This window comes from Phyllostomus hastatus, unplaced genomic scaffold (genome assembly GCF_019186645.2).
Source record: "Phyllostomus hastatus isolate PE091 unplaced genomic scaffold, TTU_PhHast_1.1 phas_contig_551, whole genome shotgun sequence".
NCBI classification, from domain to species: domain Eukaryota; kingdom Metazoa; phylum Chordata; class Mammalia; order Chiroptera; family Phyllostomidae; genus Phyllostomus; species Phyllostomus hastatus.
The window spans coordinates 209,063-234,451 of NW_025333909.1; the positions used below are offsets into that span (position 1 = coordinate 209,063).

At 41.0% G+C, this 25,389-nt stretch overlaps 1 protein-coding gene across 8 annotated transcripts in view; it reads right to left on the minus strand.

The window, feature by feature from the left end:
- Nucleotides 1-402: 402 nt before the first annotated feature.
- TAF1 (TATA-box binding protein associated factor 1) overlaps nt 403-25,389 on the minus strand; it is a 70,429-nt gene continuing 45,442 nt past the window's right edge. For 3 of the 8 annotated variants that reach the window (XM_045847365.1, XM_045847369.1, XM_045847366.1), the window contains exons 33-39: nt 10,951-11,018; nt 10,525-10,641; nt 7,230-7,355; nt 5,842-5,946; nt 5,418-5,574; nt 4,403-4,580; nt 404-2,248 (exon numbers count right to left, since the gene is read on the minus strand). In XM_045847365.1, the coding sequence (XP_045703321.1) occupies nt 2,032-2,248; nt 4,403-4,580; nt 5,418-5,574; nt 5,842-5,946; nt 7,230-7,355; nt 10,525-10,641; nt 10,951-11,018 (968 nt within the window). In that variant the 3' untranslated portion in view covers nt 404-2,031. Of the gene's footprint in view, nt 2,249-4,402; nt 4,581-5,417; nt 5,575-5,841; nt 5,947-7,229; nt 7,356-10,524; nt 10,642-10,950; nt 11,019-25,389 lie in introns of all 8 variants that reach the window. The other 5 variants (XM_045847371.1, XM_045847368.1, XM_045847372.1 and 2 more) reach the window with 3 other exon arrangements.

The window sequence follows — 25,389 nt, forward strand, 5'->3', positions numbered from 1 at the left end:
TGAACGAATGTGTGAGTAGCCCGTACCCACTCACTCGCCCAAACCGAAACCCTGAAAGCCATCTTCCATTCCTCATCCTCTTCCACCCCCAAATACCAATCAGTTATCAAGTCACGTTGATCAACCTCCTCAAGATCTCTCAGATTCATCCCACTCCTCCCGTCTTAATGCCACAGCCCTACTTCGGGCTCCATTACCCCTTAGAGTGGAACCTCAGTTCTCGAATTTAATTGGTTTCAGAAGGCTGTTCAAGAACCGGAGTGTTCGAGATGGGAGACGTTCAAGAACTGAGGTTTGAGTGTACTTGAACTAGATGTGTTCCCCTCCAAACCAGTCTCCACAGTACTCCTTGTTTTTTTTTTTTTAGAAAAAAAAAAGTTTTATTACAAAAATAATACATACTTGTAAAAAATTCAAACAATACAGAAATAAAAGCACAATATCACACCCAGTAAACACACAACCATATAGCCCCCCACCTCCAATCCCATTCCTCAGACATTATCACCAAATGGCTCAGCATGTGCCCTTTTAGACGTTTTCCTTTGGACACACAAGTACATACAGTATAAATACGTACACATACACGATTGTGTCTTTTATAAAAAATGGCATCATTACTTGTCACGATTCTTCGATTTCCATCTTGACTCAATGTACAGAAAATGTCTAAAACACAAACCTGATATATCACTCCCCCAGAGTTCCTCATTTCCTAAAATATAGAATTCACACTCATGAGCATCAAAGTCAAAGATCCTGATATGCTTCCTGCCCATCTTTCAGTCTCATCTCTAGCCATTCCAGCATGAAAGGACTGGAACTAAACCACCTTCAATCCTTTTGGGAACAAGGCAGGTACAAACAAACAAACAAACAAACATAGCAACACACTCGGCCATTTCTACACTTCCGCTTTTTCCCCTTCATGTTACGCCCTGCCTGGACTTTCCCATCTGGCAAGCTCCTACTAATTCTCCAACAATCAGCTTCAGAATTACGTCCAGGAAGATTCCCTGACTTCTTCAGACATGATCACTCCTCTGTTTCCCCTATAACTTTATAGCTACTAGCTCTTTCATTGCACTCATCTCACAGAACTGTAATGCTTTCTTAGTATGTTTTGAAGTTTACTCCCCCTCCCCTAGCTTGATGGTGAGCTCTCTGGCTGAAAGGAGCGTGTCTTCTTTAGCTTTGCAGCCCAAGGATCTGATCGAGTGCTTCTGACGAAGCAGCTGTTCAACAACAAATCTGTTGAGAATTTGGTAATACTCGGGACATTCATTGAGTAACTGGTATGCACAGAACCATATCCTAAGCATGAAAAGAAACAGAAGACACAGCCTTTGCCCTAAGGAACTTACCGTTTTCCTATCATTTCCCCTGGGGGTGGGGGACAGAACACATTTACGTGGCAACATTATCAGTTCTGACACACAGGCTGTTTCAAAGATTTATAATCATTTTGCCTCAAACCCATTTAGGAACGAGGCACAGCAAAATCAAATAAGTAATAAAATAATGGGCAACGTGTCCAATAGGTTTACGTGTTCAGTGCGGCACAGAGCCCACCGGAATGAACCCAAGTCCCTGTCGCGGCAGGGGGGGGGCTGTCACCTGTTCCGGCCTGCTAGCAAACTGAGATGATACCATGCTTGGAAAACTCCTGATACAACAAGAGGACATAAAGTTATTAGTCTGTTCATGATTTCTCCACCTTCCCCAGGGGAAAAATGATACCAAGAGCAGGCAGTGAAGTTAAAGGCGGGCACTGGAGAAGGAGATTGCACTATTTTTATCAGCGGTGGGAGGAAAGGGATTGCTTGATTTTAACGTAAAGGGTGACACTGACTCAGGGAGGTCGGGCTAGGCGATTCATTCGTCATCATTTACTCACTATTTTTTAAAGGCTAAGGTGTTAGTTAATCTGGTGATTTCAGGATCAGACACTGCACAGATATTAATATAAAAAAATCGAATCACCCAGGCTGGAGAACAAGGAAGGCTGACCAAGGAGGCCCAAAGGAAGCCTCATTCATCAGAGTCCGAGTCACTGTCCCCAGCAATGGAGTGGAAATCCTCACTGTCCTCCTCGGCCTCTGACAGGTGGGCCTGGCTTAGTACACTCGGCCCAGAGCGCTGCTCTTCCTCCTCTTCTTCCTCCTCTGACACCTCATACCCACCGATGCTGCTGAAGCTCGTGTCTTGGGTGTTCGACTTGGGATCAGGCTCCTCATAGCTCCCACAACTAAGAAGAGAAACATGTCATCTCTCGTGCTCGGGCACCGTCCTCTAGCTGACCAGTCCCATGCTTGGTGCCACCAAGGGATCAGCCCATCTCACCTCCCCTGCACACTAAAATGACTGGTTCTGAACTGTTCTACGGGTCCCTGAGAGAGAAACGATCCTGGTTCCAAAACGTCAACTTGCCAACTGGGTATGCACAGGAATCTGAAAGAAACTCCCCTGTATCTGAACAACACACTGCCAGCTTATGCGACCACCAGCACTCTGATAGCCACCGAGTTTCCCCTGCCACTTCCAGCTTCAGTCAGCTACATGCCCGATCAGTCAACAGTCCTAGAGAGTCTACCTCTTCCACACATCCTGTCTCTGTCCCCTCCTCTCCAGCCCTGCTCTGCACGCCTTGAGTTAGTCCTCTGCTGCGTCTGGCCTGCACCCCTGAACTCAGTCTTCATGCCTCCAGTCCTGCCTGCTCTCCTCCAAGGAATTCTTCACACTTCTGCCAGAGTGTGCTTTATCTTTTGTTTGTTTGTTTATTCTGGATTTTACTTAAAAACATCACACCAAGCAATGCACGTTCACTGGTTTAAAAAAGTAGAATATACAATCAGAAAAACAGAAAAATCACCAATAACTCCACTACCCAGAGATAATCGTTTGGTATATGACCTTCCAATTTTTTCCTATGCACTTCACTTAGACGCTTAAACATTTTTTATTTACAAAATTAGAATACTCTACATAACTCTTTAGGAATCTGCTTTTTTCATGAATGATTTATAATGAACATCTTTATGAACATACACCAATAGCATCATTTTCATAGCTGCACGGTATTCCATTGAATGGCTGCGACATGATTTATTTAACAGTCTCACTAAGACATTTAAGCTGCCTCCAATTTTCCCACTATCGGAAACAGCGTTGTGACAAACATCCTTGTACAAACATTCTAATACAAGTATTATTATTCCCATAGAATTCCCTACACATGACATTTGGGAGCCAGAGGAGATGCACATTTTCAAAATTTCTGATTTCTCATTTAGCTCGGTTTCCTTCTGTAACCAGGTCCCCTACCCCACTCCCACCCAAGTCCCAGAAAAATCCCGTGGTCGCCTATTACAGCACTTTTCAGGCTACACAGTGACCAGTCGTCTGTTGACCTGTTTTAGGTTTCCTATCAGATTGAACTTCTTGGAGGAAGGGACTACATTGTAGTATCTTTTGTACCCGTGATAAATTATCTGCTGAATGAATAACAGACTATACCTGCTTCCTGGTTACCTCTGGCTGGATGTGTATGCACCTTAAATCCAACATGTCCAAACACAGATTTATTTTTTTCCTCCTTTCCTCCTATTCCATGATCCCTGTTCTTCATCTTTCCCATCTCAGTGGCATTCCTTTTCATTATATACTTGATCTCCTTACCCCCTAAATCCTATCGATCTACCTGCTAACTAGGTCTTGAACACGTCCCTCCACCCCCCCCCACCCCGCTCTAGCAGATACTAGTTGAGATCCTTATTGTTGCCCTAGAGTTATTTAACACACAAATTTGAGGTTAACTTCCTTTCCCTTAGATACTGATTCCTATTACCCCAAAGTTAAATGTCTTAGCACGTCATTTAAGGTCTTCTGCAACATAAAACGTTGCTATTTTTGGAGCCACAACTCCCAATACTCTCCCTTCCCTCTGAAACATACATGTAACATTTCTGTGCGTCTGAACATATTGTTTCATCCCTAAGAACCTCCTCACCTGTTGCCACTTATTTATTTAGTAGACTCCTATTCATCTTGAAAAACCCAGTTCCAATGTTCCCTCATCTGGGAAACTCCTCAATGACTGCCAAGCACGGCGAGACACTCTCTCCTCAGTGATGACTTGGCACTTTGTACTTAACTTAGGCTACACCACTTATCACACTGTATTTGTAATCATTTTGTTTGTATCAGTCTCTTCCACTAGACTGTGAACTCCTCAAGGGCAGATGTCTTGCTCCTCTGTGTATCCCCAAGGGCCTAGCACAGTGCCCGGCCCTTGTAGGCACTCAGGAAATGTTTGATGGATGAACGTAATCTGACGCTGGGCCCTCTGACATCATAGCTGGGCACCGATGCCACAGCCCTGCAGCGTGTTGCTGTCCATTACCTGATGTTGCTATCCTCCAAACCATGAGAAGCCTCCCCACCGTCTCCCTCATAGGACATCATGCTTTCTTCATTTTCTATGCCCATCCTCGTGTTTTCCTGAAGCATGCGGGGCTGTTTGGGCCTTATCCCACCAGGTTCCACATCAGAGTCACTTCCACTTTCACTCAGCTGGATAGCTGTGAAGAGAGACAGATTCTGAGATAAGCCTGACAGAATTAGCATATGTGGCTTGCTCTACAAAACTAGTTACGCTACGCACCGACACAAGCTCTTGCCTGGACTCCTCACCTCAGAGGAGTGCCTAGGGTAAACACTGGCAGGATCTATAGCTTAGAAACTGAATCCAAATAACCACTCCCCTTTCCACCTCAGTCCAACCCATCTGTTTTTCTCCTATCATCTCCTCCTATACTTTTCTCCTGTCATTGTCATTGACCCACAAAACATCACAAAGCGGGATCTTTTGCCTTCGTTTTCCTTCCCTATTGCCACATACAACACTTCTGTTTTTATGAAGTATTCACACCAAAGGTGCTACTTAGGCACTGCCTTTTCCCACTGTCATCTTTTATATCTCCTGTATTGTTATTTCTTCACTTCCTCTAACGCTAATGAATGCGATCAGTCTATGAGTAAGTCCTCAGCACTCTGAGGTCTATTAGTAGGACTTCATTAAAAGAGCATGTGTGACCCTGGCTGGTGTGGCTCAGCTGATCGGAGCACCGCCCTGTAAACTGAAAGATAGATTCTCAGTCAGGGCGCATGCCTGGGTTGCGGGTTTGGTCCCCCGTCGGGGCGTATGTACAACGCAACTGGTCAATGTCTCTCTCTCACATCAATGTCTGTCTGTCTGTCTGTCTCTCTCTCCTTACTTTCCTTTCTTTCTAAGGTCAACGAGCATGTCTTCAGATGAGGGTGAAAAAGGAAAGAATATGTGGCCAAGAGCTTCCTACCCAATCCTGAGGGTGCTATGGTGAGCTACACAGGAACAGAAGCAAAAGAGCATGACTTGCCAGAGAAAGGATTATCTCCTTCTTCATCACTCCCAGCATCTTCCTCATCATCTTCTCCTTCAGACATAAGCAAATCTTCATACAGGACACTGGCTTGAGGCTGCTGTACAGTTCCTTCCTCTTCATCTGCAAGATCGCCATCTGCATCTTCACCTTCCTGGACAAGACCAGTTGGGGGTCAAGGTCCCATCAATCACCCAAGTAAGAGACCAGAAGCCACCACCAGCCCCCCTTGCTGCCTCACAAGAAGTCAAGTAATTTTGGCGGACAGACTTGTTTGGCTGGTTCCAAGGGTTAAAGTCAGACTGGGACTCACTATAGAGGCCCTCTGATATCACCTTGGGGTTTGGCCTTCCCTGTACTGGTTAGGCTCCTAGCATATACAGGTATAACGTAACCACAGGCTTTCTGTAATCATACTCACTGGGGCTGGAGTCTTAGGTTTCCCATCTTTCTCCTCATCATTCTCATACCCTTCAATATCTACATCAGAGTCTTCCTCGCCCAGCCTACCTCGGCCCTGGCGCATCTGAGTAAGGAACACAAATAGCACATCATTGAGAGACGTGCCTGTAGGAGGAGTTAACAAGGGCTCTCGCCCAGGACGGATACTCCTCGCTGATATCCCAGTCAACCCCACAGCTAGTGGGGGCTGTTTCCGCAGCTCAAACCATGTGCGTTTCCCCCCATTTATTCTTTGGAAATCACCGACGGGGTAAAAATTCCAAAGAACAGGAAGGTCCTTGGTCTACTCCTACTGTATCATCACAAGGAGACTCTTCCTTTCTAACCCAAGCTTTTCTTAGCTTGGATTAAGACCCTTTGGGATAGAAAAACCCTTTTGGGTTTTGTACTTTCCAGTGGAATCCTGATTGAGAAACTGACAGGATTTCTGACTTCAGACCAGAAGTATCTTCTGAGTCCCGGCTGGTATAGCTCTGGGGATTGAGCACCAGCCTGCAAATCAAAGGGTCACCAGTACCATTCCCAGTCAGGGCCCATGCCTGGGTTGCAGGCCAGGTCCCCAGTAGGGGACGTGCGAGAGGCAACCACACATTGATGTTTCTCTCCCTCTCTTTCTCTCTCCCTTCCCCCCTCTCTAAAAATCAATAAATATTTTTTTAAAAAGAAGTATCTTCTGATACTGCTAGAAAAGTCCAATGAAAGATTTTTAGTCTACTTTTATAAAGAACTTGAATTTAGATTATAGCATACATACAGTAGAGTAGCAGGGCAATTATTCTGAACTCTGTCTCTGAATACAGTTGGTCTTTTTAGTCACCTGTCAGGCTGCTCTGACGCCTCAGATACTTTCACAGCTGTGCCTTCCCCAAACTTCTGCTGCACCTGACTGTGCCCGTGGGGCCAGACAGTAAACAGCAACTTTGGTGGACAGACTTATTTAACTGGTTCCAAGTCAGACTGGGACTCGCTATAGAGACCCTCGGATATTGGGTCTTGGCCTGGGATTTGGCTTGCCCTCTACTGGTAGGGCTCCTATATCATAAAGGTGTCATGTAACCATAAGCTTCCTGTAAGCATACACACTGGGGCTGGAGTCTTAGGTTTCCCATCTTCCTCCTCCTCCTCCCCCTCATCATACCCTTCAATATCTACATCAGTCCTCCTTGCCCAGCCTACCGTGGCACTGGTGCATCGTGCAACGTGCCACCATCCCGCTTTGAAATTACATTCTGAACCTGCATTCCCAGGGCCCAGGAGTTCAGTTATCCTTGACAGATGTCAGGTATCACCCCACTCCCCGCTCCAAAGCACACTACCAATCTCACAAAGAGAAAAAGCATATCCTACCTGTGTCTCCTGCTTTTCTGGAGTGGTGGTGGGAATATCCAGGACAGACATATTGCTCTCATCTTGAAACACAGAGGCATCTCGCGACATACTGAGGGATGTGGTGGTGTCATACAAATCAGGAGGCTGTGACACAAATCGTACAACTTAGCTTCTACTTAGGAAAAGGAGTAAGGGCTACAGAGAATTCCCCTTTAGCGTACTCACTGCACAGAAACATCATGCAGACCAATCCACTTAAAGAGAAAACATAGCTTGAAATAACTTTATGGAGAGGTTTTGGGAAATCTTACAGATGTTGTTCACTCTAGCAGAGAGGCATCTAACGTATATGATCATTAGATACCTGAAGCAGAAAAGCAGCAAAGTTATAGGACAATTCTATGTACTAACAGCTTTTCTGGTCAATACCCTAGTTTCTTCTAAGCCTCGCCTTATTGTTTTCAGGCCCAGGGCTTCGTACCAGCGCTCTTTTGATTAGCTTAGACTTGCCTTCTAATAGGAAATGGGATCAAGCAATTTGAATCCCCATGACAGCGCATCGGAGGATGCTATGAGGCAAAATGGTGCGGTGAAAAAACACGGGCTTTAGAGTCAACTGTCCTGGGTTTGAGTCCTGGCTCCACCATTTGCTGACGGAGTAACTTTAAGAAATTACTTAATCTCCCCAAGTCTGGCTTTCCTCAACTGTAAAACATGGTTGATAATGTCTATCTCACAAGGTTGTTGGGACATTTAAGAGATATGTGTAAGTTCATAAGTAATACCCAATGCCTGGTATTCAAAAAATTGTAGATACATTCTTCCCTCTTCTTTCTGCTGAAGAGAATAAGAATTTAGTGAATGGACTTATTCAGTGACCGTAAGGAAGGAGGGACCAATAAAGAACAAGCTGGAGAAATAGGAAAGAGTTCTCTGAGGGCAGAAATATTATGCATCTGTTTATAAAAAATCACGTTTTCAAAGACTAGTTAGTGAAATAACGTGCCCCTAATATCATGTGAAGTGAAAACAAGATCCAAAAGCATCCTGACCAATTTCACTTCAAGTTTGTCTAGAAACACACACGCGAGTGCATGCGTGTGCAAACATACACATCGCAGATTTGAAAGAAACACTCCAAAATGTTCACAGTGGCTGATCCTGAGTCACAAAACTTCATTTTAGGTAATTTATTTCTTCTTTATGAAACTGCAAAGTAAGCAGTTTTAAATAAGGTGTTACACTGAATGTATGGTGCAATACAAGCTAGGTGAAAAATGGTTTCATGAAAATTACTGACTGCCACCAATTAGAGCTGGAAGTAAAATGTGATTAGTGTTATGCTTCTATACAACTGGAATTGTATTAGGTGAAACTTATGTAACCCTCTTTAGTAACGTTTGGGTTTGAAACTAGTAATGAGTAAGAACAATCATTCATGCTCATCTTCCTCAGGTTAAGACGTAATGAACTGGGCTTACTATTTTAAAATATGTATATAAGGCCCTGGCTGGCGTAGCTCAGTGGATTGAGCGAGGGCTGCGAACCAAAGTGTCGCAGGTTCGATTCCCAGTCAGGGCACATGCCTGGGTTGCAGGCCATGGCCCCCAGCAACCGCACATTGATGTTTCTCTCTCTCTCTCTCTTTCTCTCTACTTTCCCTCTCTAAAAATAAATAAATAAAATCTTTTAAAAAAATCTGTATATAGGAGAGAAGGCAATGAGAGAGTGAACTGGAATAATGAAGAGGTACCATCTACATCCTGTTCTTCATAGGAGACCCTCTAACTGCACCAAACTACAGCTACTGCTCAGAAGGAAGAACAGTTGTCAGATTGTCTTCAGCCATTTGAGATAGCGTGGAAGAGACAGAGAAGAATGGAAGAAGACTTTCAGGTCCAAGGCTCTGACTCACCAAAGAACAAGGCCTACGCTGTCACAGACTAGCGTAAGCCACTGCGTGGCTAGAATCTCCTGGGGAATGATGGCTGAAACCCAGGCTTTAACTTACCAGAAGGCGCCTGGTGGAAGCTGCAGACCTATTAGCAAATAAAACCTTCCTGAGCAACATCACTCCCCTAAGCCCCCTTGTCCCAATCTACCCACACACTCCAAAAACCTTTCCTTGTTCTGGGCCTGGAAGAAGTATCTTAGGGTTCTTGATACACAACCTCTCAATAACCTATGTTGTGGGATGAAAGAGAGAGTAAAAGATAGACAGGGCAAGTGCATGGATGAGAAACAACAATAATCCAACAGAAATCATATAGGCTGCATTATCAGTTCAGAGCGAAACCTGAGTAAAATGAAGAAAAGTTCTCTAGTGGCAATTGGGAGAATTTTGCATTAAAATATTTTGTTCAATTTGAAAGGGCCTTTGAAAACTCTGTAGACAACTTTTGTACAGATAAGAAAACATTTACTGAATGTCTGCAGTGTGCCAGGCAAATTAATTCATTTCGTGTTTCTAACCATTGTGAAAAGTACATTTTAGAGAAGAGGAAAACTGAGTTAGAGAGGTGAACTTCCCAAGTTCACAAAGCTAGATAGGAGTAGAGCTAAGATTCAAACCCAGGCCTATTTTATGCCAAATTTCATGTACTTTCCACTTTACCATAATGCCTCTAATATGGAACAAGCACCAGCTATATTCTGCTAAGTCCTATTCTTCGACTATGCCACCCCTCCAAAAGTATAATATAGATGAAATACACTCATCATATTCAAGGCTCAGAACGGAAGCACTAAAAATGTCTTCTTACCACTCCTGCTCTCTAGTCTTGGGGCACGTCAATTTAAAATTACATATATTACCTGTCATCCTTTACGAAGAGAGGGAGTCAGTCCAGGAAAATGGGCACCATCTGAGCTACACTAGGTACCTCTGAGGGAATGAGGAATCGGGGATTCATAAGGCACAGGAACAGTGTGGCCCGTGTCTATCGCTGAGAAGTCTATACTCTAAGAACGTGCCAGAGCCCTAATTCATAGGCAAGGGAGCTCCAGAGACTCAAGAGGAAGGCCTGTGGCCATAGTAGCCAGGAATCTGGTTTGCCTAAACACTGCTTAAACAACTAAGACCCCATCCCCACTCACTCATCCCACACCTGCCTCTTCTAATTCAACAAGGCCACCGAGACCCATGGCCCTCACTCACCTTAGCCTTTGAGAAGACAAGAAAGCACACGAAAGGCATATGAAGAGGAAGGACAGAGAAGAAGGGTATCTCAGTAAATACATCTGTTAATATGCTCCAAATTTCCCAAACCAATTAAGAAAACTGTAAGAGGAGGTTTCTAGCCCTCAGACTCACCTGAGGTGTGTAAGGCCCTGGGGTCATCGGGTCCAAGCTTTCTAATTCTGCTTCCTCCAAAGCTGCTTCCTTCGCTGTACAAATATCCTTCTCAAGCTGAGTCAAATGCTCATCATACTGAGAAAGAAAATTAGTGAATTCATTCAACATGCGTTTCAGGCACTGGGAATACAAACGTCAACGAAGCAGACAAAAATTCCTGTCCCTCACGGAGCCTCTAGCAAATAATTATACAGTTTGTTAAAAACATTCAGTTCTATGTAGGAAAATAAAGCAGGGAAGGAAATAAGGGGGAGTGGGGGTGCAGGTGGTGGGGTAGGATGTTACATTTTTAAAATAGGATAGGCGAGGAAGGCCTCCTCACCCAAGGGAACAAAGGGATTCCATAAAGCTAGGTCCCAAAGGGACCTCCTCTTTACCACCTACCTCAGTCAGTGTCTGGTAACAGACATTCACGATCTCCTGCGCAGTCTTAGTATATTGACTTTCGGGCCCTATTAAAGAAAAACAGAAAATGCTATGACCCTTGCAGACTTCAGTTTCACAAATTTATAATGTCACGGCATTGGCATTCCATTATCCTAGACCCCAAAAATCATGCTTCAGGTTTAACTGGGATTCTTGCTTTACTTTGGAAGCAGAAAATTTCAAATGTATTATAAAACAGAGGTACTAATATAATGAACGCCCATGTACCCACTACTCAGCTTCAATGACTATCAACACTTAAACCTGAACTTTCGCACGCTTCCCAAATTATTCCGAAGCCAACTCCAGTATCATTTCATTTCACCCACAAATTATTCAGTATGAATCTTTAAGGACTCTTTTAAACAATAACTATGAGTAATACTATAACATTGTCAAACCCCACAGAATGCACAACAGCAAGAGCAAACCCTGATGTAAACATGGGCTTTGTGTGGTGGTGACGTGTCAATGGAGGTTCATTGAGGGGAGCCCATGTGCCACTCCAGTGCAGGACACTGATGATGGGGAACGCTGTGCATATGTACAGGGCACACATACACTGGAAATCTCTATACCTTTAGCTCGATTTTACTGTAAACTCAAAAAAATAGAGTCTATTAAAAAAACCAACTCTATTAGATCTAAAATAACAACAATAACATTATTAGACAGCCAGTCAATACTCATATTTCCAATCATTTCATAAATGTTCTTTTCCATTTGGTTTCTTTGAATCAGAATCCAAGTGAGTCCCACACATTGCGTTTGGTTTATGTGTCTCTTTAAGACACTCTTACCTATTAGGTGATTCTTAATGATACATAGTTCCCCATATGGCACAGGTGGCAAACACAAGGTCCGCAGGCTGAATCCAGCCCTCCACCTTGCTCCTACCCGGTAGCACCACCAAGCTCTCACTTAACTGTTAAGGAGTAGTTACATGTATACAGTCCTAAAAGGACACTCAGCCCTTTGAAGGCAACTGTGAGGCTGTTGTGGCCCCTGCCATATGGCCTTTGTCACAAGTTGCAAACTGGTGGCTTGCAGGTCAATTCCGTTTTGTTTGGCCCACAAAAATAATATCAGCCCTGGCCAGTGTGGCTCAGCTGGTGGGAGCACCATTCCAAACACCGGAAGGTCACGGGTTTGATGCCCAGTCAGGGCATATGCCTAGGCTGCAGGTTTGGTCCCCAGTCAGGACGTGTGTAAGAGGCAACTGACTGATGTTTCTCTCTCACATCAATGTTTCTCTCCCTTTCTTTCTTCCTCCCTTCCCCTCTCTCTAAAATCAATAAGCATGCCCTTGGATGAAAATTTTAAAAAAAAATCAGTCCAGTTTGTGAAAATGGATTGAGCTATATACATCCATAATATATATACCTTTTGTATGCAAATTATGCCTCAATTAAGTTTTCTAAAATCTTAGTTGACAACATTTTAACAATAAAGAGATTTTATATAAAAATCCAAATGTCTAACTTCTCTTAAAAGATTAAAAGATCTGGGCACTGGCCAGACAGCTCACTTAGTTAGAGCGTTGTCACGATGCACCAAGGTAGTGGATTCAATCCTAGGTCAGGGAACATGTAAGAAGCAACCAGGGAATGTACAAATAAGTGGAACGACGAAATGATGTTTCTTTCTCTCAAATCGATTTAAAAAACTAAAAAAAAAAAGAATCAACTAATGAATGCATAAATAAGTGGAACAAATCGATGTTTCTATCTCTCAAACCAATAAAAAAAAAATTAAAAGATCTGGCAACATAGGGCCCGCATGCCCACAAGGCATCAACTGGCTGAAGCTGAGCAACAGCTGCTCCTTTTAGATAAGGCATGTTACCATCATCCCTAACCAGGTCTGCTGAACTTGTTTATGCCTGGACCCTGAAGGCATCTTTATCATACTCTTTATACTGTTTATTCACCCGTTCATTCATAAAACGTATTTTGGTACCTTCTATGTGCCAGGCATTATACACAGAAATGAGTGAGATACAGACCATATCCTCAAGAAGCTTATAGTCTAGCAGTGAGATAGACTGTAAACAAATAGGAAAGACTATTTGTGGAAAAATACATAAAGGGTTCAGTAGAGACACAGGGGAGGAAGTGGCTGATTCTGGGAGGTAAAAGGGAAAGAGGAACCAGAAAAGGCTTCACAGAGGAGGTGATCCCCGAGTTAAACCTGTTTATCAAGATGTAAAGAATAAAAAAATATACCACATGCGCATGTAAAGCCTTCATGCCATACCTACTCTATTACAAGCTATTATATGAACAAATAAGTCTCTTTCAGTTACAACCTCTCACAAGTATACGCCACCTATTCTTTAAAAGATGTAAAATAAAGCTGAGTCCTTACACACATTGACTGGGCCAAATACAAATAAACCAGACAGAAAACGAAGTCTTCTGGATGCTTAGGACACATAAACACAGCCAGAGCTGGCCCACAATCAAGAATAGTTTGAGCGATAAGAAGGCAGCTCAAGTTTCTAGAGCTCTAATCTCCGAGGACCACCAGGAGGTTGGTTCTCAAAATACCAATGGAGAAAAACTGCAAAATTATCAGACAAGCTTTCATGTTGATAGCAATGCATGATGCTACAGAAAAAGGCTGTAAACAGGTCACAGGCCCCCTTCACCAAGCCAATACAACATCAATTTCTTAGAGTATAATGGCTCTCCTATCTACAAGGACCTGCCTCATGGCTAAAAATCCAGACTACAGATAAAGAATTCAGCAGTTATTCTAGTTCGGTTCTTTTTTGGAAGAGTTTATTTATTTTCAGAGATAAGGGAAGGGAGGGAGAAAAAGGGGGAGAGAAACATCCATTGGCTGTCTCTCGCACACCCCCAACCAGGAACCTGGCCCACAACCCAGGCGTGTGCCCTGACTGGGAATCCAAATGGAGACCTTTTGGCTCTCAGGCCAGAGCTCAATGCACTAAGTAATACACTCTAGCCAGGGCTCTACTTTAGTTTTAAAACCTAAACATAAACCAATCCTTCAGCATCTCAATGATCTCATTTACGACACAGGGAAAATTTAGTTTTATACAAGTGCAAAGATTTCTCTCATTTTTTTTTTGAAGGTGGGACCTCTTCCCTCCCCATTTTCTTTTTTTATTTTATTTATTGACTTTTTTGAGAGAGAGAAGGAAATGGGGGAGAGAGAAGAGGGAAAGAGGAGGAAGAGGGGGGAAGAGGGGGAAAGACGGGGGAAGAAAGGGAGAGAGAGGAGGAAGAGGAGGGAGGGAGAAGGGGGAGAGAGAGGTAGACAGACAGGCAGACAAAGGCATCAATTTGTTTTTCTACTTCTTTATGCATTCACTGGTTGCTTCTTGCCTGTGCCCTGACTGGAAATCAAACCCACAACACCTTGGCGTATTGGGACACTGCTCTCACCAAGTGAGCTCCCTGGCCAGGCTTCCCTCCCCATTTTCTTTGCAACATACAACTCTAAAGAAATACTCACTAATACCCCCAGAATATGAAAAAATATACCTACTACATAGCTGTTGCACTTGTCTATGTGTTTTGATTATTAGCTCTGTTTGCTCTCAGTTTCTGACAGTCCATGCTCTCAAGAGTTACAAGGGTTTCAGCTATTTAACTTTATTACTTGAGTATATGCAAAGTAGCATTGAAATACGTTGCATGAAAGATGGTGATGGAGTTGGCAAACCACTAACATCATCAAAAAGGGACAAAAATACCCAGATGTTTTCTTATCTCTACCTACGCCAGGTATATTTGAACAGGATGGTAATGAGAGAGATCCATGAGCTTCCTACAAATGCAAACAAAATTTTGTGCGTAATATAAACTGTTCTGGGTACAAAGTCCGTTTCATCATCAGACTCTCAAAAGGATCCATAACTACCTCCACAAAGCTAAAACCCTTGCTCTGTATTCTGAAGCAACCAGGAGCTTACTAAAAGTAAGATGATCAATTTTAGGTTTCGCAGCTTAGAAATAAAAGAAGAGTCCAGTGTGGAGACATACAAAGATAACAGGGCCACTATGGGGGTAATAAAAGTGCTGAGGCTATTTTGGGTGGGGGCAGGGGATAGAAACTGACTTCCAATTTCCCAGTCCCTAAGTGGTTACTATGCAGAAAATCAGAATTATTTAGTAAAGCATAACTTTCAGAATGACATGAAAATGAGTATGAAATAGGCCATCTATGAATGACCACTGCGCCCCCTACAGGAGAATAAGCTACTCTTTTACAGAAAGAAATGTTTTTCTCAATATTTTGCTGTCTCTTTCCCTCTCTTCATTAAATCATGGCAAAGCTGCCCCAGCTGGATGGCTCAGTTAGTTGGAGTGTTATCTCATGCACCAAAAAGGTTGCAGGTTCAATCCCTGGTCAGGGCATATATGGGAGGCAACTGATCAATGTTTGTTTTTGTTTTTCTCTCTCTCTCTCAAATCAGTAAACATGTCCTCAGGTGAAGATTAAAATAAAATAAAATAAATCCTGGCAAAGCAACCATAAATGTCTTGAAAAATATTTATTTATATTTTGCCTCTTTCCAAATAAGGACTGACAGTAACCTACAGTGTTGTATGTAATTCCTATCCAAATGCCCTTAAATAGTGGTAATTCCAATGACAGCTTCAGGAAGTTGATATTCCACTAAAATCAGGAAGATTCCTTTTTTTGTCATTTCTAAGTTAATTCACCCCTTTAGTGATGCAAGGACAAAGAAAAGTTACAAGCTTTGTGTTCCTAGTTTCTAGTTAGACAGGGAAAGCAAGTATCACTGCTATCTTGAAAGGTTTCAGAGAAAGATGCCAGTCAAGCCGGTGAGCAGTCATGTACAACTAAGGAGAGAAGGAGGTTTGTGATCACTTCTAAGCTCACATGTCCTTTGAGAACCTTTCCACAAATACTAAAAATAACCTTCCTCCTAAGAAAATGAATACTCTGCCAAGACAAGCAGAAGTTATTATCTTGACAGTGAACAGTGTGGGTGACATGCATGTATCCAATGTGAATCATTAAAATTAAAAAATAAGCCCTGGCTGGCGTAGCTCAGTGGATTGAGCTCGGGCTGCGAACCAAAGCGTCGCAGGTTCGATTCCCAGTCGGGGTACATGCCTGGGTTGCAGGCCATGACCCCCAGCAACCGCACATTGATGTTTCTCTCTCTCTGTCTTTCTCCCTCCCTTCCCTCTCTAAAAATAAATAAACAAAATCTTTAAAAAAAATAAAAAATAAAATAAAATCTGAGTAGCAACACAGCTTTAAAAAATCAGTGCCACATTTTAAAACAAAAAAAGACAAAAAAAAATGCACAGCTAATTTCTAAAGAAATCAGAATTACTAAATTCAACTATGCATAATCCATACATCCCAAAGAGATGAGCTTGGGCTCTCCCAATTCTTAGATAGTTAGCTGAAACTAGGTCCAGGAAAGGTGAAAAGAGAAGTGAATATAACCTTTCAGACTGTAGCTAGGCTCTTTTACATTATATAGAATGTGGATCAAATGCAAATTAAGACGTTTAGTTTCCAAGATGAGGTTTGATCTCTCAAGTCACAGTAACAGAACGCCACCCAGAATCTGGACTACAAACTCAAGAAGCCTGGAACTACGCAGAGGGGAACTGGGGTAATGAATCTCACTGGGCAAGGGTATGGTTTATATTCAGGACCTGTTTGATGAAAAGCTCCCCCAAACCTAAAAATGCTTCTTCTTTAATTCCAAATGCACCACCACTCCACTTAGCAACTTAAAAAACATATAGAGAGATACAGATATAATCTCCTTGGCTAAACACACTCATGTTATATCTCTAGAACAATTAGAAAACTAACAATATACTTTATAACACCTTTTTCTGTAGAGTAAAATTTATAATAGGGCTTGACTTTTCATTTCCAAGCCCTTAATATAAGCCATGTATAGTGCCACATTCTGGTGATACAAAAATAAATTAAAAACAAAACAGAACAGAACAAGCAAATAAAGAAATGGGAGAGGTCCTTGTCTTTAATGCCCTTTCTGGTCTCATGGAAGATGCATATGTACACACTCGTAATTTCAATAATGTACAAAGTACTAAGGGACTGTAGAGAAAGTTGCGACTGTGTCACAGAATGAAGCAGCGTCAAAGAACACTTCATCAAAATTGTTCTCATCAAGTCCACAGTGATATGCTAACCGCCAAATCCAGTGAACATTTTTCAGACTCGATTCTAGGGGCCTTGTGTTAAATTTGCAACTGCCACTCACTTCTTCCTTGAAACTCTGGTCCTGTGGTTTCCATGGACCACTCTCCACTCTTTGCTGGTACTGCACCTCTTTATCTTCGGTCATTAGTTCACTCAACAGATACTTACTGAGCATCTACTATGTGCCAAGTATTATCCTAAGCACTAGGGAAATGAGACAAACCCAGTTCCTGCCTTTATGGGGCTTACAGCAATCACTTATTAGATTTGGGCCATTTTTCTTTCTATACTCTTCACCCAACTTTACATGATACCAACTACAACAGCTTATAGAGAACAAACATGGGGGAAATTAACACTGATTTACATTCCTCATGGTAAGGTTTTCTGTTGTTTTTCCTGGCACCACAGAGTTGCCTTGAAAATACATTTAGAGAACTCCACAGCTAAAAGAAAGCAGGTTTTTTTTTCCTGTGCTTCTTTTTGCTTTTAATCAATAATCTTTTTTCCCCCCCAAAAGGTATTTTAAAGAATGTGAACTTTGTTGTATTTAGCCTTAATATTTTCTGGTGCATACTTGCTTACTGGCTTACTATACTATGTCACTCACCACAAGTACAGACTTCCAGTGACATGCTTACCTCCTTATACCAGATTGCCCTATCATTATCTACTAGGTCAATACAGTATATAAGAGAAGAGGACTAGTTAAGTTATGGACATAAAATGTCTATTCCTTAACAAAGTTAAGAAAACACTGAATTCTCAAACAACAAAGCAGTATTCTCAAGAAATGAAATGTCAAATGACAATAACCACTGGGAAACCTACTTCTATTTTAGCCACAGTATTTTTTTAAAACAACAAAGTGGAAATTCAATTTAGACACTTTTACAGCAACATTCATAATGACATTCATTTCATTCCTTTGCCTTTTTAAATCACAAAAGAACAGATTTTAAACAAGATAGCCTACTTATATGAAAGAAAAAATGTCCGTAACATACATATTGTCAACAGAATATAAATATATTTCCCTTGTCAGAAAAGAAAAAGTATATATGTATAGAGAAACATCCAGAATGCTTCACACAAAACCTGACCTTGGCTACTCTAGAGAATGGGATGGAAGAAGGAAAAGGACAGAGAGGTTTTTCTTTTTTTCACTTTGTATAATTCTATATGGTTTGATGTTTTCAAATGAGCATGTAATTTTTTATGATGGGAAGTTTTAGTTTAAGTTATTATACACTTGAACTTTACAGAAATAATTTGACTGGCAAAGATTTTTAAACATTGTTAATTCCCAGTGTTTGGAGAGATTGTAAGAAAAAAGGCCTTCTCTATCACTGTTATTTTTACTTTAAACAGGTATAACTTTTTTGGAAACCTTTCAGAACATTTATCAAAATTTCCTACAGAAATATTCCCACAGGCACACAATGGTATCAATAAAATATAAAACTAGTAAAAAGCTGCTTACACACCAGCGTTATAGAAATACATTATAATGCCGACTTCTGGCCAAGACGGAGGCATAGGTGTATGCACCGTACCTCCACGCACAACCAAGATTGGAACAACAACAATTTAGAGGCAAAATAACATCCAGAACTGACAGAAAATTTATCTGAATGGAAGTTGGACAACCAAGAAGTTGAAATAGACTCGTTCATCCAGACCAGCAGGAGGGGCAGAGACGAACAGCCGGGTGCGGGTAGCAGCATGGAGAGCAGAGAGAGTTGGGTGCATAAGGAATCCGGGGTGCACAAGAGCGCAGCGGGTAGACCCTGAGTACGCAAGTGGCAGCTGGCAGACCCAGTGAGGCGGTGATTATGGAGCAGGGCAGAGGGCACAACCCAGGATCCCAGAGAAGGGACTGAGGTCCCACAGAGAACGGAGCTACCGCCATTGTTCCCTCTCGACCCCCCCCCCCACATACAATGTCACAATCTAGTGACTGGGGTGCCCAGCCCTGGTGAACACCTAAGGCTCCGCCCCTCACTGTAACAGAAGCAACCAGACAAAAAAAAAAAACAAAAGAGAGAGAGAGAGAGCTCAAACAGAAGAACAAATCAATGCCCCAGAACTCATCCTTTTAAGCGACCGAGAGATAGCCAACCTATCAGATGCACAGTTCAAAACACTGGTGATCAGGAAGCTCACAGAATTGGTTGACTTTGGTCACAAATTAGATGAACAAATGCAGGCTGCGATAAAAGAAATGAAGGAAAATGCACAGGGAACCAATAGTGATGGGAAGGAAACTGGGACGCAAAACAGTAGAGTGGACCAGAAGGAAGAAAGAAACAACCAAACAGGAAAGGATGGAGAAATAAGAATTCAAAAAAAATGAGGAGAAGCTTAGGAACCTCCGGGACATCTTTAAAAGTTCCAACATCCAAATTATAGGGGTACCAGAAGGGGAAGAGGAAGACAGATTGAAAACATATTTGAACAAATAATAAAGGAGAACTTCCCCATTCTGGCAAAGGAAATAGACTTTCAGGAAGTCCAGAAAGCTCAGAGTCCCAAAGAAGTTGGACCCAAGAAGAAACACACCAAGGCACATCATTACATTAGCCAAGGTAAAAATGAAGGAGAGAATCCTAGAAGCAGCAAGAGACAAGGGGACAGTCACCTACAAAGAAGTGCCCATCAGACTGTCAGCTGATTTCTCAAAAGAGACCTTACAGACAAGAAGGGGCTGGAAAGAAGTATTCCAAGTCATGAAAGACAAGGACCTATATCCCAGATTGCTCTGTCCAGCAAAGCTTTCATTTAGAATGGAAGGGCAGATAAACTGTTTCTCAGGGAAGGTCAGGTTAAAGGAGTTCACCATCACCAAGCCCTTATTTTATGAAATGTTAAAGGGACTTATCTAAGATAAAATAAAACATGTATAGTAAAAGGACAGCAAACTCACAATTATTAACAACCACACCTAAAGCAAAACCAAAAGAAACTAAGCAAACAACTAGAACAGGAACAGAACCACAGAAATGGAGATCACATGGAGGGTTAGCAACAGGGGAGTGGGAGGAGGAGAGAGGGGGATAAGGTACAGAGAATAAGTGGCATAGATGGTAGGTTGAAAATAGATAGGGGGAGGGTAAGAATAGTATGACAAATGTAGAAGCTAAAGAACTTATAAGTATGACACATGGACATGAACTAAAGGGGGGATGTGGGTGGGAGGGAGTGTACAGGGTGGAGGGGAGTGAAGGGGGGAAATGGGACAACTATAATAGCATAATCAATAAAATACATTGAAAAAAGAAATACATTATAATGCCCAACAGAGGAATGATTATATAAATTATGATAAATATATATGGAATACATTAAACAGAATGATAGATATTTATATGCCCTAATACAAGACAGAATCAGTAAAGTTGTCAATTCTCCCCAAAATGACCTATAGGACTAACTCAATTCCTTTCAAAATCCCAGCAAAACTTTTTTATAAATACAGACAAGAGTCTCCTAAAATTTATGTGGAGAGGCAAATGAATAAGAAAACAATTTAGAAAAAGAATAAAGTAAGTCAACTGTAATTGAAAAATGATTAAAAATGAATAAAGTGAGGGGAAATCACTCTGCCTAAGAAAACTTACTCTATGGTCGTGTGAAAAGGGATAGATATAGAAGATCAATGGAACAAAATAAACCCAGAAATGGATCCACACACTCAACTGATTTTTGACAAAGTTACTAGAAGAAATTCAAAAGAGTAAGGATAGTCTTCTCAACAAATAATATAGACCAACTGGACATGCACAGGCAAAAAAAAAAAGGAACCTGAACCTAAACCTCATACTGTATACAAAAATTATTTCAAAGTGGATCATGGATTTAAATGTAAAACACTACAACTCCAAACTTTTCAAAGACAATATGCAAAAATCTTTGTGACCCTGGGTTAAGCAAAGAATTCTTAGGTATATACCAGAAACACTATACAAAAAGAAAAAATCTGGTAAATTGGGCTTTATCAGAATTAAACATTTCTGCTCTTCCAAAGATACTGCCAAGAGACTGAAAAGATAAGACACAGACTGGGAGAAAATCTTTGTACATCATTTATCTAATAAGTAACATGTACCTAAAATATATAAAGAATCCTCAAAGCTCATTATTAATAAGAAAACAACACAGTTAAAACTGGGGCCAAGAAATGAACAGACACTTCGCCAAAGAAAACACACAGATGACAAATAAACACACCAAAAAATGTTTAACATCAATAGACATTTGGGAAATGCAAAGTAAAACCACAGCAAGATAAAAAAACAGGTAAAACTTTTTTAAAGAGCAGTAATACTAAATAATACTGAAGAGATACCGGATCCTCCATACCTTGCTAATGGGAATGTAAAATGGCATAGGCACTCTGGAAAAGAGTATGGCAATTTCTCATAAAAATTGAACATACGTTTTTCCATCATACTCTTGGGCATTTATCCCGGAGAAACAAAAATTTATTTTCACACAAAAAACTGTATATAAATGTTCACAGCAGCCTTGTTCATAATAGGAAAATACTGGAAATCTAAATGTCCTTCAGTGAGCTGAACAAACTCTGGTACAACGCAAAACCCTACTCAACAATTTTTTAAGAAATGATTAATGCCCTGACTGACACAGCTCAGTGGATTGAGCGCGGGCTGAGAACCAAAGCATCGCAGGTTCAATTCCCAGTCAGGGCACATGCCTGGGTTGCAGGCCACGACCCCCAGCAACCGCACATTGATGTATGTCTCTCTCTCTCTCTCTCTCTCTCTCTCTCTCTCCCCCCCCCTTCCCTCTCTAAAAATAAATAAAATCTTTAAAAAAATGATTAATACATACAATGATTTGCATGGATCTCAAGAGACGCTTATTAAAAAGAGTCAATGTCAAAAATGTATTATTCTTTATCTAATAGGCTCAAATGTAAAAATTATTGAGAGATCAGATAAGCGGTTGCCAGGAGACAAAGACAGTGGTGGGTGCATGCGGTGCTGCTGCAGATACAAAGAGGATACAGATACATCAGGGAATTGTTTTGTGGTAAAAAAAATAGTTCTAAACCTTGGCTGTGGTGGTAGTTACACGATGACATAAAACTATACACAAACATGCACAAATGCAGATTTTTTTAAAGGTACAAAGTGAGTAAGGTCTGTAATCCAGTTCATGGTAATATCCTAACATCAATTTCCTGGTTTTGATTTTGAACTACAGCTATGCAGGATGTCACCACTGGAGGTAGCTAGGCAAAAGGTACATCAGACTCTTTGTATTATTTTTATAATTTTTTTAGTCTATTTTAAAACATAAGTTTAAAAAGGATATATTCATGAGCAAAGAGCAAATTACAGAACAATTACAAAAATGGCACTTTTATAAAAAATAAATTTAAAAACACTGTAATTATTAAACATGTTTTGTATTAAGTACAGAAAAAAGCACAGGATGAAACTATGGGAGATAGGAATGGAAGAGTAGGCAAAAGCTTTAATTTCTTATTTTATATACTTATTCTTTGACTTTTTTATAAGAAATATAAACTTTTAAAATTTTTTCAAAAAATAGGTCTAGCTTACAGGAATGTGAATGATAGGTTAGAAAGAGTTAAGTCTACAGGTTGAGACATTAGGCAGGTGATAATTTATTATAATAATTTAGGCAAAAAATATAATGAGGGCTTTAGTGACATATTGAAAATTGGGGATTTATTCAAGGGAAAGAATAAAGGATAAATGAGTTTTCTAGATGTAGCTACTGGGTGATGCCAGTGCCCCAGTAAACCCAGACTGGAAACAGTAAGGGAGTAAGGCAAGTAAAAGACAGAGAAAGTTGGAATAGAGAAGGAAATAAGAATGTTGAGTTTGAGGCACGTCTTAAGTTCCACGGGAACATCTAAGAGGAAATGTTCAGCAGGTGCTTGGAAGTATTAGGTCTTTGCCCAGAACTGAGTTGAGAGTCATCAGGAAAGAGGTGGTGTGGTGGCTGAAGTTACAGGAATAGGCAGAATATCATTCAGCAAAGGAAACTGAAAAGGAATGGGCTAAGAGGTAGGAGAAAAGTAAGAGTTGAAAGTCACGGAAGAAGGGTCAAGGATGTCAAATACTGGGGTGAGGTCAAGGTAAGCACTAAAAAGCTCCCACTAAATCTGGCAATTGTGTTATCCTGTTCACTTGGTATGTTGGGCATGGTAGAAGCCAGATTAAGGCTAAGTGAGGCATGAATGGTAGGTAAAGAACAGGAGAGAGACGTTACACACTCCTAGAAAAAACTCTGATCCATGCTACAACATAGATGAACCTTGAAAACATTATGTTAAGTGAAATAAGACAGATATAAAAGGACAAACATGGCCCCGGCTGGCATAGCTCAGTGGATTGAGCGTGGGCTGCGAACCAAAGCGTCGCAGGTTCGATTCCCAGTCAGGGCACATACCTGGGTTGCAGGCCACGGCCCCCAGCAACCGCACATTGATGTTTCTCTCTCTCTCTCTCTCTTTCTCCCTCCCTTCCCTCTCTAAAAATAAATAAATAAAATCTTTTAAAAAAAAGGACAAATATTCCATGTATTTTATGATTCCACTTATATGAGGTACCTAGAAGAGGCAAATTCACAGAAAATGCAATAGAGGTTACCAAGGGCTGAGGGCATGGTAGAATGGGGCTATTGTTTAATGGGTATGGAGTTTCTGTTTGGGATAATGAAAAAGTTCTGGAAATAGACGGTGGGGATGATTACACAACACTGTGAATGCACTTAGTACCACTGAATTGTACACTTAAAATGGTTTAAAAGGCAAATATTTTTGTGAATACTTTACCACAATAAAAACAAACAAAAAAAATCTGGCTGTGAAGAGAAAGAGAAAGGACAACAGCAAGAGGCTGAAGCAGGATTGAGAGAGATTTTACTCTCTTCAATGATACGACAGACTGAACACACTGTATGCGGGAAACGTATTTATACGTTTTACGTTGACTAGTAGTAGAGCGCGCGATAAAAACTACCCGCAAACAATGTGTTAACCTTTATGTAGGAATATTTTTATCCTGGCCCCAATCTCATAAGTGTCACTGACAGAAAAAAAGAATCTTTATTATTTACCAATGGCTAAACTTACAGAGTAGTCTCATATGATATAGACTTGGACAGAAGTACAGTCATCTGCTGCAATATGATAATTTGGTCAATGATGGACTGAATCTATGCTGGTGGTTCCATAAGATTATAATGGAGCTAAAAAATTCCTATCATCTAGTAACGTTGTAGCACATGCATTACTCATGTGTTTGTGGTGATGCTAGCATAAACAAACCTGCTGCGCTGCTAGCGCTATAAAAATATAGCACACTGACAGTAGTAGGCTCTACCATCCAAGTCTGTCTAAGTACATTCTATGATGTTCACACAATGATGAAATGGCCTAATCACGCATTTCTCAGAACATATCCCCTCTGTTAAGCAATGTGTGACTGTATACAAGTATACAAACACTTTAAGCATATTAACCTATGATCAATAATGAATCACCTATTCATACTCTTCAAACTGATTGAAACCTTTACATTTAATAACCACACAGGGAAGAAAACAGCCCAGGTACAATAGTAGCAAAACTTTTAAATTACCTAGGAATAAGCTCAACAACAAAAGCATAGATTCTCAATAGCCACAAATTAATAAATTTGTGTAGGAATAAATTAAACAAAAGATGCCTAGAAACTACATATAGACAACTAGAAGCCTTTATTGAGCCCTGGCTGGTGTGGCTCAATGGACTGAGTGCCAGCCTGCTAACCAGAAGGTCGCTGGTTCGATTCCTGCTCAGAGCACATGCCTGGGTTGCAGGCCAGGTCCCCACTTGGTGGTATGCGAGAGGCAACTGATTGATGTTTCTCTCCCTCTCCCCCTCTTTCTAGAAGTAAGTAAATCTTTAAAAAAAAAAAAAACCCTTATTGAGGGATGTAAAGGAAAATGTGAATAAATTAAGAAACATAAGGTCCTGGATAGAAAAATGCAGTATTATAAAGATATACACTCTCTCTAAATTAATTCATAAATTAAATAAGATTTCAACACTGTTTATTTACTTGGGAACAAGTTAGAATCTAACAAAAACGATTCTAGAGTTTATTTAGAATAATTGGGTGAAGATAGCCATGAAATTTATAAAGTCTGAGTGATGATCACGGT